General features: G+C 38.1%; 1 protein-coding gene across 1 annotated transcript in view; it reads right to left on the bottom strand.

The window, feature by feature from the left end:
- Window positions 1–17,182, bottom strand: part of PHLPP1 (PH domain and leucine rich repeat protein phosphatase 1) — a 1,852,281-nt gene that overhangs the window by 24,521 nt on the left and 1,810,578 nt on the right. The window contains 1 exon segment of the mRNA XM_044065187.1: window positions 11,118–11,346. Within this exon segment, the coding sequence (XP_043921122.1) occupies window positions 11,118–11,346 (229 nt within the window).

Below are 17,182 nucleotides of genomic sequence, written 5' to 3'. Positions count from 1 at the left end.
ACTGATGACAGCTGACCATTTTCAGGGACTGTCCAGGTGAAGTAATTTGTGAAGAAAAATGTGGAACATAGAGGCAGTAAGCTGTAAATATCAACAGAACATAGCAGAAAGGAATAACATATAACAAAACAATACAAGTAGCAGCAATTATGAGATGTAAATATTACATGATTATATTTCAGGTTTGCATCATGGTGGAAATACTGTGGGGTAATGAGAAGTCAGGGCATGAAAGGGTGGGTGGAGGACATGGAGTTAAGAGGTGCTAGTAGTTGAAAGAAAGAGTAATGCTAGAGAGGGAGAGAGGCCCTTAGGTGATTTGGCCCACTGTGCTATAAGTGATGTGGAGGATTTTTTTTTCAAAGTTCAGCTGTGAAGGGTGGGAAGGGGATTTGTAGTTTCTTTAGGTGGGAGAGGATTCCCACAGTCTGAGGTTGTAGTGTGTATGTGTATGTGTGCGTTTGGTATAAAGTTTGACAGCTAGTGGTGGAAATGAGCTGGGTTAGAGAAGTCTGAAGATGAGAGAGCCTAATTGCAGGTCTGCTCTGTGGTGCACTGGGATTTGGCTTTTTTGAGGGTGAGACAGTGGTGCTCATGAGCGGGTGAGTTAGTGCTGAAGCAACAAATATTGTTTTCGATAGTCTACAGTGTGGAGGATATTTTCTTAGTGGATGTGACTATTATGAGCAGTCGATATTTGAAATGGGCCAGAAGGACTCTTTTCCTATAACTGGCCTGGATGGGTTGGGACAGTATGGTACGATGTTCCTATCCCAGAACAGAAGTGTGTTAACTTCTGACCTTTACCTCATTTTGAGGGTACTGAATGTTAGGGATTCATCAAACCATAAACTTAAGTATTACATGGAGATGGTTGTTTCTACTGATGTGCCACAAAATGAGATGATACTGAATAAATCTGGTGATTTTTTTTAGAAGTTTTTGGATGGTGCCAGATATTACACCTTTTTGTTTTTTGTGGGGTTAAGTAATAGTTTGTGGTTAATGAGCCATGAATTGAGGGAGTTACGGCATTGTATTTCAGTTGTAGAGTGGCTGCAGCTGGACCCAAGTATTACCATGTCATTCAGAGTAGTAAATTAGGAAAATCATGAGGCACTTAATTAATGAAAATAGTGAAGAGGCACTAGGATAGAACATTAGAGTACTCCCACTAAAACAGTTGCGGGCCGAGCAAAGGAAGAGCCTAATTAACTCTGAAGAAATTGTTTGACAAAAAGTCTAAGAACCAGGTGAAGGATGTTAATACTGTGCAAATGTTCTGAAGAGAAACAGGATGAGCTGGTGGTTGATTGCTTGTCAGGTTATCGTTGTCCATGTTGCAGAGAATGTCAGCAGTTAGGCTCCAAAGTGCTGTTTTTTACTATGACCTGTCCAGAATTCATGTTGGTTTAGGGTTAGGAGATGGTATTGCTGAATGTAGCTTGAGAGCTGGATATAAATTACATTTTTTAGCACCTTGCCAGAGTGGGTAGGATGGAAAAAGGAAAAAAGTGTGAGGTGCTTTGAGGGTTGAGACTATGGCTGAACATACAGAAAACCTGCATGGAAACAAATTTGCTTCCAGTGGTCTTGCTTATTGACTTTTCAAAAGTGGAATCTTATATGGGCATCAATGGGGGAAAAGGGGGGTTCCCTTCTCATTTTTATTAAATGAGATCAGATACTGTATGCCAATCCTTCAACACAAACAGTCTATCACATTCTTTCCCAAACTATACGTATAAACTCTGGCACAAAGCAGGGGTGCCCCTTTATCCCCTTTGCTATTCATTTTAGTAGCTTTCACAGTAGACCAATTACTGCGGCATAATCTCCATCACAAAGGCATAGGCATCTACTTAACAGCTAGTATGCAGATGACAAAAGTTTTTTATGGGCCCCTTAATTCACATTAACCAATTTTGTCTACTCTAGGAGAGACTGCTTTGGTGTTGGGCATTCAGATTAACTACAAGGAAACTGAAATCTTTCCACTTAAGCTAACCTTGCAACAATTGCCCACATATGCTGATATTCTCATACCAATGCAACTGCCCAGACTCCCATCACAGGCACACTGCTTCCAGTGACTGCTACTCATCCCAGACTCCCATCAATAAAACAGGCACACTGCTTCCAGTGACTGTTACTCATCCTAGACTCCCTGGTCATTAACAGTTTTTAAACTCAAGCACCGTCTCCTCACTAGGGGAAACTCTCTCATAGACAGCCTACTTACTCCCCTTAAAAGCATCAATAAATGAACAGCCCAAACTTCAAACTGACAATAGGGGAGACGGCTTTTTCTAAAACTGGGTCAGCTAGCTGGAATTATTTACCATCTATTTCACTCCTGAAATAAAGTACAGTGAAAGGTTTCCATAAGTTAAAGGAGCATTTTTGTATCATGAAAGTGAATGGATGTTGCCATCACCTAAAGAGTTTGTTATTGTTATTGTGTAACATGTTCTAACATAGGTACCTAGTCTGATTCGATTAACCATTTTATCACATAAGGCAACATTTTGTGATATATGCGGTGGTGGTACTGCGGTAGCATTGTCGCCTCACAATTAGACGTTGCCCGTTCGATTCTCAGTTAGAGCGTCTTCTGTATGGCTATATGTGTAAATGGGCGTTCCTTCGTTGAAGGTTGTGCGTTAGGCCCGGCAAGCCAGCACGTAAAAATCTACTGCCAATCATTAGCGGACTGGAGTTCTGCTGTGGCGACCCCTAACTGGAAAAGCCAAAAGACACAAACAAACATTGTCTACCTCACTGCACTGTTCATTCAGTCTATTAACTGTGTTTTAATTGTCCACTGTCTACAAATTTAATTTGCAATTTTGTATAACATGCTGTCTACAGTATATTAATGCTTCCATATTTCTGGTCTTCATGGACCCTGGGTTATGGCTGAAAATACTCCAATGACTAGCTTGACTGCCTGGTTAACAACAAAATAAATAAAATACCTTAGTGCAGAGCTGAATCTTGAATCTCCTTGTTAGAACCAAACATCTTATTAGCTAGGCATCATACTTCATTTGTGCACAAATGCTTGTGTTTCATGGTGTCTGCGGAGATTGGCTAAATATCTCAGAATATGGTGTGGTATTAACCATATACTGCTACTGTTATCGTTCACTGACAATGGAAAGAAAGAACTATACAAAAATGGTAAGATTATGTCTGAATTACAATACAGTGAAGGATTAACAATATGAATGATTTTGTTTTGTAAATATGCTGATTTACTAACTTTATGAAAATGTTAAAGTTCATTCTAAACTGAAAGCTTGATGCAGTGCTAATTATAACTCTGTGCATGTTATTAGATGAAGGAGAAATTCATATTACCGGGGGGTATGTGTTTTAAGATGAGCTTCTTAGTGAAGAACTATTATAATGAAAAAGACATTACTAGGGATCACTTTATGTGAGAATTACAATACAAATGTTTGTGCTTACAGTTATTTTGATCAAACTTGCAGACTGCAAAATTATAATGTTTTACGATACAAAATGAGTTGTTCATGTAAATTTAAATATAAAAGGAGGCATTTTCTGGATCTGCTTGGGTATTGCAAGACAAAATTAAACACCAACCATATGGGACTGTAAACAATACTTTGATTATAATTTTAGTACAAAGTATATGTCTATACATTCAGCTAGATGGTGCAATCTTATTTCACAAGTACTGGGAAAATATGTGAACCATTAACCATATGAAAATACAATGGTGAATAATATACCAAGGAAATTCATGGCAATTTATCAAAACTGAGTAAAGATACAAAGAGTGTAGATCTCAATATAAATGAGAGATGTTTTCTGAGACTGCTTGGGTCTTGCAAGATAAAAAATAAACCACTATCAATAGGGTAATAAGTTCACTTGCATTATAACTTGTTTAGTATGAAGCATAATGACAATGGAGAAAATTTAGTTCAAGAGGGTTTGGAAAATGTGAATCCTAGTCACACGGATAAGTAGTGCTGATCTTATTTGATAATGAGAAGACTTCTGAGTATACATACAACAAAAATGTAAACCTGTCAATTAAGTTTATGTGCAATGATGAGACTGTTCACTACTACTAAATCTGCATTAAATGTACAGTAAATATAAGCAAACTAATCACAAAAATGTTTTATATTATCAAGAGAATTATGAACTAGGCAACAGCAAACTGCGCAGGAAAAAATGGGAATTGTGGGAACAATACATACAGGGGAGGAATGAGGTTTAAAAGAGGGCAGGACTTGAATAAGCTATGTAATGTTTGACTGAAAATGATTGGGTAGATTATAAGTGATGTATGTTTCCAACTGGGTGTGTGTCAGTATGGTTTGTGATGTAAAATGCTTGCAACTAGGACTTTGGCGGTGTGGTTTGTTTTTCATTTATATAAATGTATGATTACTTATGTTGTAAATGATGGTTTAATAAAGATGTTTTTTGTTTAAAAAAGGGGTAGGAATTGAATAATGTATGTACTGTTGATTAAGTTATATGCTATATGGCAATAAATGTGAAGCATAATGTTTGATAATTTTAACTTACTAATAATTTGATTAATTTTATATAAATGTAAATGTGCCTGTCACGAGTGATAATTCAGTAACACTATAAACTTTAAAAAAGAGAGATAAGTATGAACCACCCCAGCTGTGTTTAAATATGAGGAATATAAGGTGGATGCTTAAACAGGAGGAACAGCATGATGATTATCTGATGGTATATATCTGGGAATATGCAGTGAAAGGGTAGCTGCCCTGACCACAAAGTGCTAGGGGTGAAATTGAGGAGTGCTTTAATTTTTAAATCACTAGCTGTTTTTTTCTTCTCTTGAGCTGAAACAGCATGGGTCTACTGTACAAAGCCATTTGGTACATGTGTGCCAGTCGGCTTGCTAAGCTGAAGTTTTTTTTTTTTTTTGCTCTTCATTTGAAGAGCTGAGGCATGGGGCACGACATTGGGAATGGGCACTGGGCAGTAGATGAGACAGCTACAGCTCTGCACCTAGGAATGTATAAGTTTACATGTAAAAAAGTGCTGCCCTGACTTGGGGGTTTAGCTTAGTCCTGATGTGCATGTAATGTGCATGGTGGGTTGATCATGACCAGCAAGAACATGGGAGATGTAAGATGTACAAAGTTTGTACTAGTCTAACTTACTGTGCACTACTGGCTAGATAGAATGACTATAACATGATGCTTAAGGGCTATCCAAGATAAAAGAAATGCTACTCTGTCTCCTTAACACCTTGACAGTTAGGCTGTTAGGTGGACAAGGTGATGTGTTGGTCGAAGCAAGGACATGACACAGAATGCTGAAATGTGTTAACTTAAAATGTGAGTGTATAAACTGTTGTGAAAAGCATAGCATGTACACTGTGTACTAATATGTATGCTGCTCATTGAAATAAGCAGTAATGAAGACAGTGTATGTACTGTACTTTTAAAGGACAACCTAAGAATGGAAAGAAACAGGTTTTGCAGTCATGAATAAATGCATGATCTGTAGAAAAAATATAAATAAGGAAGAATTGCTGAATGGCATATGACAGACAAACTAAGCATGCTTTGGGGAAATATGGTAATTAATGTGGTTTAACTGAAACAGTTATATATCCAGCTTTCACCCCCTGATATATATATATCTATATATATTGCCTAGGGATATAATATAGACTGCCTAGGGATATGCTCTCCCAAATATTGAGAAATATTTACATGAAGGCCTGGGGAAAGTAGTGTCATGTGACAAAAATGGACGAGGATTAGCACTGTAGTATAAAGATGAATGATGTTAGAGTGCAGACGTTATAGTAAGGTATGTAAGGAACTCTCTCTTGTTTAGACATATATAGTGTAAATATGTTTGTGTTAAATACCAACAATAAAGAAGAATTTTCACACACACACAGAAAGACAGCCACAGGAAGAGAGTGATTTTCTTTTGTCCCCCGAGGACCCAGTGATCCCAGAGTATTTTTCAGCAAGTAGTGATACTTGTTGGAGATGCGCAAAATACAGGGTAGTCAGGTAACAACCACATAGTATTTTATCCCCAGTAAACTGCTACTGCATGCAGGATTAAGGACAGCAGTGTAGCATATAATCAGAATAGTACATGCACATTATAATAGTCCTTGATAGAAGTAGCAATTAAGATAGAACTTAAAGGGGGAGGGATAGCAAATTACAAAGTGAGAAAAGAGGGAGTAGAGGTTTATGGAGTATGGCACAAGAGAAATACAGAAATAAGAGTGCCATCTGAAGCAGGAGAAAACCCTCTCCTCTCTCACATTCACTGAAGTTAACAGGCTATTGATGATAAAAGCAAACTTTGAGAAGATTTATTCAGCAATCGGTATACCCTCTTCCCATATCACTACTTCAAGACGACACAAACGTACAAGCAACGACTTAAAAACACTATTAGAAAATGTAAAGAAGAGTATGAACTTCAGGTTGCTACAGATCCCAAAGAAAACTACAAATATCATTTCAGTTATGTCAGAAAATGAAGGAGTAATGAATACCCAAATACTGCTCTGAGCTCATCCACATCACCCCCATCTGACCCCAATTATATAGCTAATTTGTTAGCAGACAGATTTAGTATTAACTTTACAGTGGCTTTTCTGCACACACTGCTTATCTTTACTGGGTGAAGACTTATGACACCATCTCCCATACTGGCACTATTGAAAAATTAGACAAGCTTAATGTAAACCCCTACACTGTCTGCTGGATTGGCTCTCCAACAGATCCCAACTTGTGAAAGTTGCTGGTTTGCACTCTGAACATCGATTTGTAACTAATGGAGTGCCACGGGGATCAGTTCTGGACCCTCTCTTGTTTGACATTTATTTTGAGATATCCAAGCTAATATTACAAAAGTGTGGTTGGCCAGGTTTGCTGATGACCACAAAAGTGGGCACGGTTATCCACTGATCCAATACAGCTCCAGCAAGTGCTAGAAAGTGCACTTACATGACGTATCAAAAACGAAATGAAAAAAAAAAAAAGTGCAGCACAGTAGCATTTGGCAGAAAGGTTGCTTCCACCTATGTTATAAAAGGTACTCCTCATCAGAAAGATATGGTCATAAAGAAACCTAGATATTTATGTGGATGACTTTCCCACATTTGATCATCGTGTTTCCACCACAATCAGGAAATCTTTCTATCTGGCCCCGTTAATTTCCAAGAGAATATATTTAAGATCCAAAGTCATCGTTCTACCACTATACTCTTCATTACACCTATCATCGAATGCAGTGCCCTCTTTCGTATGTATAAACCTAAGTAGAACTCTCAACTGTGAAAAGCCCCAAAGATTTCTAACGAAGAAAATTAACATTCTTAAATCCTTCAGTAACCCTGACGGACTGGCACGAGTCCCTTTACATTCAGTAGCCTACAGGTTACTGCAATGTGACCTGTGTCTTGCTTTTCTAGCCATGAAAGACCCTGTCTTATACTCAAGGTATGTCATCCATTTCTATTCCAAAGTGTGTACTCAAGTGTGTTTAATGTCTTCTCTAACTTCTACTTCTGAATTCTTTAAATACTGACAATGTTCTTTTTCAGCTTGTTATATCTGTTTAAATATTTACACTCTGTATAAGTTTGCCTGTATGAAATGAAGTTGTGATTTTTTTTATTAAGCTAATATGTTGTTCTTCTGCATTAGGTTTTGTAATAATGTTATTTAACTGTAAGTACATTATGTCAAATGGGGAGCTTTTTTCTCCCCAGGCCCCAAATTATCTCGGTCAGACTTTCCCTGTAAACAAATGTCAAATAAAAATACATTTGACCTCCTATTTCACTGCAAAACCAATGGCTCTAGAAACCTAAACATACACCAACAAATAAACAAGACTCACTGGAGACTGCTGAATCTTACACAAATGCACTCTATAAGCACATGCACGAGTGCATGGATCGTGCTATCCCAAACAGAACCAAGATGCTATCCTTCAAAAAATGGAAGCCAATCTGGTGGTCACCCTGACATACACAAACACTACAACAGAAGGAAGAAACTGTTGCAAGAAAGAGTAAAATCCCATGAGTGGAGGAGCTCCCTGGGCAGCCTCAGCTTCTTACTTAGTAAGAAGCTGAGAACCCTTATAAGATCCTCCAAAGCTAGCTACGAAAACAAAATCGCCACTGATTCTAAGGACAACCACAAAGCATACTACAGCTATGTCAAGAACCTCAATGGCAACACCAAGATCTGCTCTGACTTACAGCACAAAAATTACAGAAACAACTGATATTGCCAACATCCTGGCAGATAGGTTCAGTGTTAACTCTACTCCCCCTCACCCCCTAAAGCAGAGTCCCTGTAATCACATCTATGCAGGTAAAACCTGAACTCTCTAAAACCAAAAACCCAGCATCCATGGGACCGGACAACATCCCAGGCTGCGTTTTACACAAACTTCAGAACGAACTGGCTTCCCCACCTACGCACCATGTTCAATCATAGTCTCATGTCAGGCTTTGTGCCCACTGAATGGCACACAGCAACAGTTATCCCACTCCACAAAGGGGGAACCACCACTGATCCTGGGAACTATTGCCCTATTAGCCTGATGAGCCTGGTCTGCAAGACTATGGAACGTATCATCATGGAACTCAAAGACATTGGTAACCTCCGGGTTTGTGAAAGGCAGAGCATGCCTTCTAAACCTGATCGCCTTCTCTGAGGCAGTCACCAAAGCCGTAGATGAGGGTAAGGTGGTTCACACAGCCTATCTTCACCTCGCCAAGGCTTTTGACACCATCCCCCATTCTGGAATTATAGCTAAACTCACTAAACTTGGTATAAATCCCTACGTCACAAGATGGGTTGCCAACTGGCTCACTGACAGAACGCACACTGTAAAAGTTGCAGACTCCAAATCTGACTTCAAACCAGTGACAAGTGGAGTACCGCAGGGTTCAGTCCTGGGACCTCCCCTGTTTGGTATCTACTTCTCTGAAGAACGGGCTAACACAGAAGGCCTCTGTCTAACGAAGCTCGCAGATGACTGCAAACAAGGAGCCACAGTCGAGTCCCCAAATGATGTGGACATCCTACAGAAGGGTCTCACTGAGACAGATGCCTGGTGTCAGAGGCATGGCCTCAAGCTCAATGCCAAAAAAGTGCACTGTCATCCGCTTTGGTAAAGACTCTGTACACCCATGAACTATCACATAAATGGCAATCTATTTAACGCTGAATGCGTGATAAGAGACCTTGGGGCCCAGGTGGATAGTAGTCTCTCCTTTAATAATCACATCGCCACAATAGTCAGGAAATCCTTCTATGTGGCACACCTAGTCACAAAAGGGTTCTCATCCAGGAAAAAACAGGTCATTGTTCCCCTCTACTCGGCACTCAGACCCATTACAGAGTACAACGCCCCTTTTGGAATGTACCTCAAGATAGATGGAACAGCTGAAAAGACCACAGAAGTACTTCACAAAGAGGATTACTGTCCTCAAACAGATGCCCTACACTGACCATCTCAAAAAACTCCAGCTTTACTCTGTAGCATATCGCTTACTTAGAGGAGATCTCTGCCTGACATATAAAGCTATGTTAAACCCAGAGCTGTTGGACATGCTACACCTAAAGAAATCCCAATCCCTCCGAGCTACACGCTCTAGGGACCTAAACCTTGTCACCACAATAAACAGGACATGCTGGTGGGATATATTCCTGTTCCAGAGACTTCCTATACTCTGGAACAAGCTACCCATCTATGTCGAGCAAAGTTCCTCATTAGCACTCCAAGAAAAATCTTGATGAGTGGATGGGAAATAGGAAATGCACTCCAGGGATCAATTATGTGGCTCTGCTCGACAGGGGCACAGGAAATTAACTTTCTTGGGTGGCATAAGCCAGGGAAACTTGTTGGCTAGGCTTACTTAGGCCATTGGGCTGATAGCCTAGTACCTACCTATGAGAGAGAGACAGAGAGAGATGTTCCTAACTCAATGCAGTCCTAGACTATGGAATAAGTTACGCCTAATAGTCAAAGTGCTACTTTAGCTACCTTTAAGGCTAGTCTTGATAACTGGATAGGTAGGCACTAATCTGCATCAGGGTTATCAAGTATTGCCCTGCGTGATTTGGGAGGTCAGCACAATTTTGCCTGCCTAAAGGTTAGTATGGGCTAGGCATCTTATGGTCCCAGTGATCATCTGGCTAGTATATTTGTATGTTCCTATATATGCAGATAAACTAGAAGGTAATAGGGAGTGGCAAAAGACCTACAATGTGCTGTGTGTTACAGTAAGCAAAGATGAGGGTCTAGGGCAGAAGAGAAATGAGGATGTCCACGAGGGTAAAAACTATTTACAATTTAGTATAACTACAATAACTAATACACAGTGCAGTGACAAGCAGTTTAATTTTAGGTAGTGAACACATCTAGAGTCTGACAAAATTACAAAGTTTACTTGATTTGTTGTAGAAACCATTACGCCTTATACCCTCCAATCAGACACCTATTTTCCTCAACATTTAATAGCAATGTGGAAATACAGTTTGGGGGGATTCCTATGATAGGAGCTACTTCCCCTTGGGACCAATTCTTCCATAATGGATTGAAACTCATCACACTTGCCCCGGATACCTCAATCATGGCAAGAAAGAGTCACCAGTTTATACCACTAGCATTCTGACAATTGAGGAAAAGGGAGTCTGCCAAACCAAGATAAGGAAGGGTGAAGATCTCTGGATGTCTGCACAGTAGTTGGGCTTCTGCAGGTAGGAATCCCAAATGTCAGTACTGCTACACTGAATAATCATCATCTACAGTTGTGGCACATTCCTAACTCCACTGTACTTTCACTCACAACATCTACAGTTATGGCACATTCCTAATGCCACTGTACTTTCATTAAACATCACAGGCTGACATCTGCCAAAGCATGGTCTACACTTTGCCACAACTGATTTCATGCAGAATGTTTATGCTTCACAAATAACTTGCTATGCAAACCATCTGTTACAGTGCAAATTATATAAAGAATCTATCCATCCACAATCCCTTTTCCGATTTTTACACATTCACTTGAGAATGTTTACTTGTCTTACCTCTGTAATTATTGCTTTGTGTTCCTTAAGCCTCTGTATCTCTTCACTGCAGCTGACTGTGTACACTCTTGACAGGGGTACTGGCTTACCATCTCTACATATGACAGCTTGACATTTTCCAACATTCGCTGAAGTTAAAGTAAAACATCCACTGGCGTCCACTGAATCGTGCTTTATATGACAAAGCACTGCAGACCCTCCCAGCTTCTGCCCAGCAGTTCCAAGTTTCCTGTGTTTAAAAGAAAGCATTAAATAAGCTAACAAAATTCAAAACAGTTCTGTAACAGTATCTACAGCTCAAGCAGCACTGGGAAAGCTTTACAATGACTTTCTTGTTAAGATACGGTCCTATATTCATTTGTAAAAGCACCACTTTTACAGTCTGGGGATCTTCAAGACAAAGACATTTTAAAATCACCTAATAATGCTACTGAATGACTTTAAATTTATGGAAGATATTAAAAGAAGAAAAGAACAAGACCCAAAGTAGCTGCTTCGTTCAAGTCTGGGAATTTTCTGTCAGCTCATTCACTGAAGTCATGACTCTGGTAGTAGGGAGTGGGTCAGCTTTGCTGGTCCTGCAGGGTGGTTTACCCTTGTCCCAAGAAGGGCACTCTACTTCCCTGGGACAGCTATTCTGTGCTCTGCTACACCTGTCCATCAACAATTCCCCTCTACTTAAAGTGTGATTGCATATTGAAGCTCCATGGGGTAGACACCTAGTGGGAGCACTAGGCCTCACCTAGGTGATAAGCCAGAACTGCCTCCCTCCCATCTGCTATTGCCAGCTCCTACAGGGAACCAACTTATTTGAACTCCAGTTGCCCTACCCACAGTCGCTTTATCCCTGTATGCCACAGAGTAATCATATACAGTATTTTGTTTTGTTTCATACAAATCTCATTTCAAGGTGTGAACTCTCTTACCTTGATATTATCAATAATATTCCTCTAAGCCAGTAGTCTTTTTCAAGTCTGGTGAAAGCAAATCAAGTCCGAGTCTCAGTCTTCTTAGGGTCATAGATTAGTACTAGGCTAACTGCCCTTGTGGGCATTTTAAGTCTAGCCAATTAGCCCATGTGAGAATCAAACCCAGCATCTTGTGTCTATAAGGTAAAAACCTTAACCATTATGCCAACCTCCCACATAAGGGGACATTTACTTCTGCTCAAGACAAAACCCATCACCACCTAAGGTGTAATTCTTCTACCTATGCAAGAATTCCCAACAGTTTACCTATATAGTTTTTACATGTACTTTTCCTCAACCATTCCTTTTAAAGCCTATACAGACCCTCTCTCCCTTATGCCATTAGATTTAGCACAAGTTACATGAAAAATTCCATTTTAAGTTTACAATTTCCATCCAACATCAGAACTTAGCATTTCTGGGAGACCATGAGGAATAAAATTTTGTATTTATTTTTCAGACTGTTTGAGAAATAGACTTCAAGGCATATCCAGCCAATCACCATAAATGAGCATCTATCAAAACTAAAAATATTTTTGCAGGGTCTAGTCCAACAAAATTCACATGCATTCTAGATCATTGCTTTTCATGCTACTTCTCAGCATTCACCATACTCATAACAGAAATAGTCAAAGTATCAGCTGATCTATTACAATCTTCTGTGACATGTCTCTTGGCTTGGTTTATACTCTACACCAAATATGATTCAGCAAACTTGTCAGGATGCTCCTGTACTTGTGGGCATACACATGCCTGCACTGAAACATTGTGAAGTCAAATGCTAGATACAAATGCATACCAATTCCTCACTTCAGCAGTTTGCCTCTATTTACTATGGAGTATCTTTCTGCAAAATTAATAAATAATGAAGACTTGCCCTGCATTGTTAATACCAAAAAGTAACTAGTCCAAAAGTGAAGCGCCAAAACTAAGAAAAAAACAAAAAACAATGCTTCCAGTTGGAAAAATGAAAACGGTCCCAACAGAAATTCAGTTCCTGTAGTTTAATGTAAAAATATTATAAAAATAACACCATAAAACATTAAAACAATCTAGCTTAAGCACTTTTGTCCATTAAAAGTTGGACTTCTTCAGAATCTGAATTAAAATACTTCCCTTCTGATTTTATAATCACATTTCTTAATTAAGCCATTAAACTCAAATTCTTAAAGAAACGGAGCCTTAAAAATAGACATAAAAGGCATAAAACATAAAAATACATTATAACAATTCATTGTATTAACTTTTTGTTATAAACTCACTTTAACAGCTTGTGAATTTAAAATTGGTTGTAGGAATATGTGGTCATTAATTCCAGGGGGATGAGAAGTGTGCAGCTCTAGTTGCCACCTTACTTCTTTTTCTTCTAGTTTCCCTTTGTAGCAAATCGTCACACCTTGGATTTAATTTAATCTGATCTAAGATGCCAAACCAAAACTTGTGGAAACTAGGACAGCACTTAGAATGCATGTAAAGCGCTTTCATCTCATTCTTTTTCTCATTGTGATATAAATGTTCATAGATCTCTTTCTCAATGCTCTATCAGTTTTGCCCACATAAAAAGCTTGTCAGGATGAGCATTTAGCTAGGTACATAACTATACATGTTTGTCAATTGCCTTTTAAAATGTAACATTTGACTTTCCTCTATTCTCTAAAATAAAAAAAAATCTTTTCACAAATGAAACTACATTGGGCATGAGCCTCACATTTCTTAGTTTCATTTGCTTGTTTTCCATAAAACTACTAAAAGATCTTTTACCTCTTTTCTTTAAATTGCAACCAGTCTTAAAAATAAAGCATGGTTCAGGTCCTAGGAACTGGAATAATTTGGAATTTGTCTTTAAAATATTCCAATTATTTTTTTGATATGGCTTTTCATCTTTTCTGCTTGGCACACATTCAATAATGAGCCCCCTTTCTTATTCATTTTGCTTACCTTAACCTCTTTATTACATAATCCAATTCCTAGGAAGAGTTGATATTTCTTACCCAACTGATCCTGTACATATGACCACAGACCATCTGTAAAGTTCATGGGGATAACCTCTTGCTAAAAACATTTCAACTACTTTGTCTAATTCACTTTTAAATCATTTTCACATGAAGTCATCCTGGCAATTCTGATAAGATGCCCTTTTAACATACTTTTCTTTTGAGCTGATAGATGGAAACTAAAATAATTCAAGAGTCACTAAAGGTGTCTTTCCTATGTACAGTGGACTTAAAACCTGCCTCAGTATGTGCAATTTTGGTGTTAAGAAAGTCAACACCATCCTTACTATATTTGTGAGTGAATTTCAAAAAAGTAGTAGTATTAAGGTACTGAATAAAGAATTCAATGTTTTCCTCCGTCTCTTTCCACAAAATAAAGATATTGTTCAAAAATCTAACAAAGTTTAATGTATTTCCAGAACTGATTTTTAATTACATGGTTACAATGACCCCATGGTGACTCCTTTGTTTTGTTTAAAAATTTCCCCCTCAAAAAGTATAAAATTATAATCAAGTACTATGGCCATCAAGTCATAAAGAACGGCTGTTTTTTTCTTTACCAAAATGGAAATAGGTATTTACAGCATTAAAAAAGCTCTCTAAACCTTCATCTCTTGGAACTGAAGTAAACAATCTACTTTGTCAATGGTGAGGAAAACATCATCCTTGTTCCAAAGTTCACTTTTATGTCTACCTAAAAAAATGTCAAGAATCTATTAATAAATGTGAGACATTACTGTAAACAGATTTCAGTCATTTATCTATACATACCCCTATAGGGTAGATTTTGGCCCTATCGTCTGCAACTATAGGCCTAAACTGGGGGGATGTTAGACATTTTTGCGAACTTTCGGTATAACAAAAATGGAAGGATTAAAGGGTGCTTAACTTTTAAGTAACGGTAAACATCAAATGTTATCAATCCTTCTAACAAATATTCTTCTAAGAAGGAATCTATACTAATGTTAACTTCATTAATAGAAGAATTAGTACATACATTGGTATTGCTCAAGATAACATTTTCTTTACTGTACTGCAGAGTGTCATAAATTAAAATTTCCCCTCCCTTGTCTGGTTTCCTAATATGAATGCTATCATTTTTAAGCTGGAAAAATAATTCACTTTCTTTTCCAGTAAGATTATAAATGGTCACTTTTTTTACCTCCTCCAATCCTTTTCATTTTTTCCTTCCCTTCATCTTTCAAAAAAAGCTAAGTTTAATTTCCTAATGAAAAGCTTAGTTTCTATTATGCTGTCAATCAAAGTAAACTTTTTCAGTGGAACAAACTTCAGCTCTTTCTGGAAGAGAGAAAAATGTTCTTTGGTTATACTAATACTAAAATAATTGAATATGTTGAAACTTTCAAAGCTACTCACAATATGTTTATCATTTCTTAGTGTGTCACCCTCTGTTTTCTAAGATGATCCATTGTTCGGGGATGTTTGTAAAACCCCTGTCCTGAATCATAATGATTCTGGTTCTCCCATCTCTTTGAATTTATTGGGTGTCTTGGAAAAAACTACATCCTTGACCCTTCTCTTCCCTCCCCATCTCTTCTCCATTAAATGTAGTTCTTTCATTGTTATATTTTCCATCAGTTCTAATAGATTTTTTGAGATGCACTGTTTTTTTATTGACTTTACTATTTTTCATTTTTGATTGGGGTAGGCTTAAAAATCATCATATTGTTTCCTGTCTCTTTCTATTTTTTATATTTTCTTTTCACTATTCCTTCACATTTCCCTTCAACCTTTGCATTTACCTTTTCAACTTCGTTGTCTAACGAAGATACCTTATATCACTGAACTTAATTTTTCTAATAAGTTCAAGACCGTGTCTATTAAACATAACATTTTTGGTACAACTCATTATTATAGTCTAACCCAAAAGGAAATTTAAACACACACAATCCCTGAGGGACAATACTTGACTCTAAACAATATTGCAAATAGCAATTTTCTATCTGCAGAAATTTAATTTTCAAAAGCTTCTTTTCAAGGTTAAGTTCTTTCAATGAGCTCCCAACATTCAGAGTTGGGCTACCAGAAATACCATGTTTAACAGAACTATTAGAAACAAATCAAAAGTTCTTTTCAATAAAAGTTCAAAATGACCAGTCTGTTTAGAAACTGAATTAATGTTCTGTAAGTTCGCATTTCGTACAATACAAAGTAAAACAATGCATTCAACTTACAAAAAACTCTAGAGAGAGACTGTCTGGAGGTCTGTCTCACACACACACACACACACACACACACACACACACACACACACACACACACACAGAAGGTGTATCTGATCCATCAAAGATTCCCTTCTTATAGCATTTGGTATTATTACAATGCATCTATTACAAACATCATAACCATTCTAATGCATCCTACACTGGCTTGAATCCCATGTACTAAACTACCAGGGAAGCAGTAACCAGAGGGTCAGAAACACCCGATCTGGGGAAGTAAACCTCATCAGCAACATAAATGGGACATGCTGGAGAGGCTTCCACAGCCAAAATCACTAACTAATAAGAAAAAAATCCATGACACTGCCAAAAGATACACCAGCCATTTACTACATCAAAGACATACTGAGTGCTTTCACCAATTATTCCATGGGCTTCTTCACAGCAAAGTACCTGTCTGGGAGAGTTGTCTGTTGTTTACAAACATGTCCTTAGATGCATATTTGAGAGCAGTCTCCCTGGCATTGATTACTTCAACAGCACCTGCTTTGATTTACAATGGCAAAGCTTCTAACTTCTTAAATGATGTGGATGGTTTCTGGTTTCCTGTCTACCATGTTTTTTCCCTCTTTTCTTTTTCTGTGGCTGAGAAGTTAGAAGCTTTGCCATCATAAATCAAAGCAGGTGCTGTTGAAGTAATCAATGCCAGGGAGACTGCTCCCAAATATGCATCTAAGGACATGTTTGTAAACAGACAACTCTCCTAGACAGGTACTTTACTCTGAAGAAGTCCACGGAATGATGGGTGAAAGTGCTCTGTATGCCTTTGATGTAATAAATGGCTGGTGTATCTTTTGGCAGTGTCATGGATTTTTTTCTTATTAGATGCTGGAGAGGCTCCCTCTTTTTTGGAACAGGTC

The sequence above is a fragment of the Protopterus annectens genome, chromosome 3.part0 (genome assembly GCF_019279795.1).
Source record: "Protopterus annectens isolate FY-2018-M chromosome 3.part0, PAN1.0, whole genome shotgun sequence".
Taxonomy (NCBI): domain Eukaryota; kingdom Metazoa; phylum Chordata; order Ceratodontiformes; family Protopteridae; genus Protopterus; species Protopterus annectens.
Note: the sequence above shows the minus strand (reverse complement) of the source record. Positions and strands in the feature narration are given on the sequence as shown.